At 40.4% G+C, this 3,860-nt stretch overlaps 1 protein-coding gene across 2 annotated transcripts in view; it reads right to left on the bottom strand.

Moving 5' to 3' along the window:
• The window catches only part of LOC106879374 (transcription factor GATA-3), a 121,460-nt gene extending 117,755 nt beyond the window's left edge, over nucleotides 1-3,705 (bottom strand). For both annotated transcript variants that reach the window (XM_052973846.1, XM_052973844.1), the window contains exon 1: nucleotides 3,507-3,705. In XM_052973846.1, the coding sequence (XP_052829806.1) occupies nucleotides 3,507-3,690 (184 nt within the window). In that variant the 5' untranslated portion in view covers nucleotides 3,691-3,705. The remainder of the gene's footprint in view (nucleotides 1-3,506) is intronic.
• Between the last annotated feature and the right edge of the window lie 155 nt (nucleotides 3,706-3,860).

Genomic DNA, 3,860 nt, shown 5'->3' on the forward strand with positions numbered 1-3,860 from the left:
AGGGGTGAGGCGATGGGGACTTTAAAAATAAAAAGCAAAGGAGAAATCTGGTCAAAGAAACAGGAAACTAGAGAGCGGCGATTTCCTTGGCGCAGCTTGGTGACTCAAGTGTCCATCTGGTGAGCACGTGACATCCGCGACGTTTAGGTTGCTTACAAGATGACCGCTGCCTACCGCACGAGAACAATGCATGCCATAAGAGCAACTACTACCACTACCACTACTACTACTACTACTACTACTACTACTACCACCACCAAATAACAATGCTGCAACAACTACAACAACAATAGCAAAGATAAACAACAAAATAAGAAAAACAAACCCTAGTCAATGAGAGAGAGTCTTGAGATAGCAACCAAATTTCAAGTTATTCACCATTTTCCTCTATAAAGATAGGAAGGACACACTGGGTAAATGTAGTTTAAAATACACTGTCTAAATAATTTAAGGTGTTGGTTATGACCAGAACGACTTTGATCATAGCCTAGGGCTAAACAACATTTAATTACAATTATCCTTCGCCATATCGCGGTTCACTTATCGCGGTTTATCATTTAAGCTGACGTCGATTCCTTCGTGGTATTGTTTTGCATTTATAACAAAATAAATATATACAAACTATTAAAATAATAAAATAAATATACAGTACAGTACTGTTTCTACTTCGCGGATTTTCACTTATCGCAGGAGTGTTTTGGAACGTAACATCCGCGATAATCGAGGTAGTACTGTATACAAAATACTGTAGATTCAGATATCTTACATGCTAACTTGGTGTATAATAAGCTAACTTGGTGTATAATAAGCTAACTAGGTGTACTATATATTGATAAGACGCATTTCACATACACAGTGTGTGTGTGTGTGTGTGTTTAATTGTTGTTTTCTATCCATGGGTCAACACTGATCAAGAATACAAATGACCAAAGCCATTCCAGCCATGCCTTAAGGTATCATATCAGTGATATTCTGACGGAACACAATCATGGTGATATTGAGATGTAGATATAGCCATACTTGATATTGCGATTGTGTATATAACTATGGTGATATGTGGATTTAGACACAATCATGGTGATATCTGCGAGCATACAGCCACGGTGAAACTGAGATATGGAGATAGAGCGAAAGGGATACCAGGACAGAGATATAGCATAATGGATATCAGGACAGGGATGTAGCATAGAGGATATCATGAAGGAGTTTGGAGGTAGTGAATATCAGGATGGGGATGTGAAAATGGCGACCGCAACGCACACGGTAGAGTTATTGTGGCGCAGAATTAGGGATATTTAAGGGGTCATAGGTATAAAGATATAAGTGATAGGAACATATATTATATGGAACACACACACATATAGGTAGCGGGTGGGAGGGGTTATTTTTAAGAGTAGAGCCCGTCATGATGGCTACTAGCTGAGCCATAGTGAGACGCCTAAACTGAAAATGATAACAAGGTCGAACTGTTATGTCCCGTGTTGATATCACAGAGATGGAAGTGATACGGAGCAAAGTGATATGGCAATATCGGCTCATGATATTGTGATTATTTGATATGGATATGACAGTGGTGGTGGTGGTGGTGGCGCTAGCGGCATACATGATGGCAGTGGGTAGTGATGAAGACAATAAGAGTGATAGCGAGGATTGTGTAAATGGTGATGGTAGTGATGGTGGTGGTGGTGGCGATGATGACGATGACGATGATGACGATGATGACGATGATGACGATGATGACATCTGTCTGTTGATAGAGCTACGAGAACTGATACAGACGTGTTCCGATGTAAAAGAAAAATAATAAATGGGGGGGGGGGAACCATGAGCTCCAGATAACGAGACGCCGTTGAACACCATGTAATATGACCATCAACGTGATGATGGCATTGATGATGATGATGATGACGGAGGTGGTGGTGATCACGATGATCGATCAATAATGGTTTCGAATTTTGCCACAAGGGCAGCCATTTTAGGGGTGGGGATAAATCGATTACATCGACCCAACCCCCACCTCACCCAGTGTTTCAATTGTACTTAATTTATCGACCCAGAAAGGATAAAAGGCAAAGTCGACCTCGGCGGAATTTGAACTCAGAACGTAGCGAAGGGCGAAATACCACTAAGCACTTCGTCCAGTGCGCTAACGATTCTGCCAGCTCGCCGCCTTAGGATAGGGCAATAATGCTATCTAATCAAAAGATATTGATACGACGATATCGACTTAATGATGTTTGAGCGCGAAATAATTAATTTTACTTAAAGAAAATATTTATCTTCCAGCTCAGTCCTGATTTAGCGCGCGCGTGTGTGTGTGTGCGCGCGCTCGCATATTATATATGTATCATCAGAGGTGTTCCAGCCGTGACCATACCAACTTCTATTCAGGAGTTACCTAGTACTATTACATCATATATCGCCCTTCATTCCTTTCTTGTAAGGACTTCACTTCTATCTCTAAAATGTAGACAGACTGAGGTGAGACTTCTCTGCTTCCTTCTTATCGCAATTTATCTTAATTAATGATGGCGCTAATTGTAATTATGATAATGACGATTTCTAGGGCTGGTACACGTTTTAAAGATGGTTTATAGCAACCCAGTACATAGCTGGTACTTTATTTTGTGGAACGCTGAGAGGGAAATGCAAAGACTACAGGCAAGAAATTGGAAAATATATATAGAGAGACGGAATTGAATAGTAAGACATATTTTCCACGATGCTCTACCGACTCTGGCTTATCGGCAGCCGAGTAGCAATTTTGAGGGAGGGGTTACGTTGAGTACAACGACGCCAGTGTTCAAGTGGTACTTATTTTATCGATCACGAAAGGATGAAAGGCAAAGTCGACCTCGGCGGAATTTGAACTCAGAACGTAAAGACGGACGAAATACCGCTAAGCATTTTGTCCGGTGTGCTAACGTTTTCTGCCACCACCTCGCTGCCTTACAGTAATCATGGTGGTAATGACAAGATTGAAGATGATGACGACGACGACGACGACGACGATGCTGGGATGTATTGCGCATACACAGGACACAGCCATCGTGGCTCAAAGAAACGGATGAATTATTGAAAAACCACACGCGTGCACATGCACACTTACACACACGCATATACTATATATATATGTGCAGGCAGACAGACAGACAGATAGAAAGAGGTAGACACATAGATAGAGAGACAGACAGACAGACAGACAGATAGATAGCTAGATAGATAGATAGTTACAGATATACATAAATACACAAACACACACACGTGTATGTGTGGGTAGGAAAAGGGAGAGATTTGTATATTTATAAAGTAACAGAAATAGAAAAGAGACAAACAACTGAGGCTGGCAAGATTGAACAGAACATTCATAAAGAGACAGTATCACAGAGAAATCTTCAACGAGCAAATAATGCAAATAATCAAGATATTCATATTGATTGCAGAAAGAAAATCCAGAAAGAGAAGAGAAGAGAAGGAGAGAATAATATAAAAATACAAGGACTTACAAGGAGGTATGTTGCATCCAGCAAACAAATAGGAATGGCTACAAGTGTGGAAACTAAACAGATATATATATATATATATATATATATATGTATGTATGTATAAATACACACACACACACACAATGTACTGGATGTGTTGTATAGAGCATATGAGAAGCACCAATGGTCCTCTAGCGGCCTTCATCTATTGTTTTCCAAGTTTCACTCCCTAAATATGTCCTACTTCACATTTCACTTGGCTCCCAACATCCGTCAACACATAAGCCACACACACACACACACATAAATAAGTGCGCGCGCACATAAATACACATAAACACACACACACACACACACACACACATTTATATATAT

This window comes from Octopus bimaculoides, chromosome 1 (genome assembly GCF_001194135.2).
Source record: "Octopus bimaculoides isolate UCB-OBI-ISO-001 chromosome 1, ASM119413v2, whole genome shotgun sequence".
Taxonomy (NCBI): Eukaryota; Metazoa; Mollusca; class Cephalopoda; order Octopoda; family Octopodidae; genus Octopus; species Octopus bimaculoides.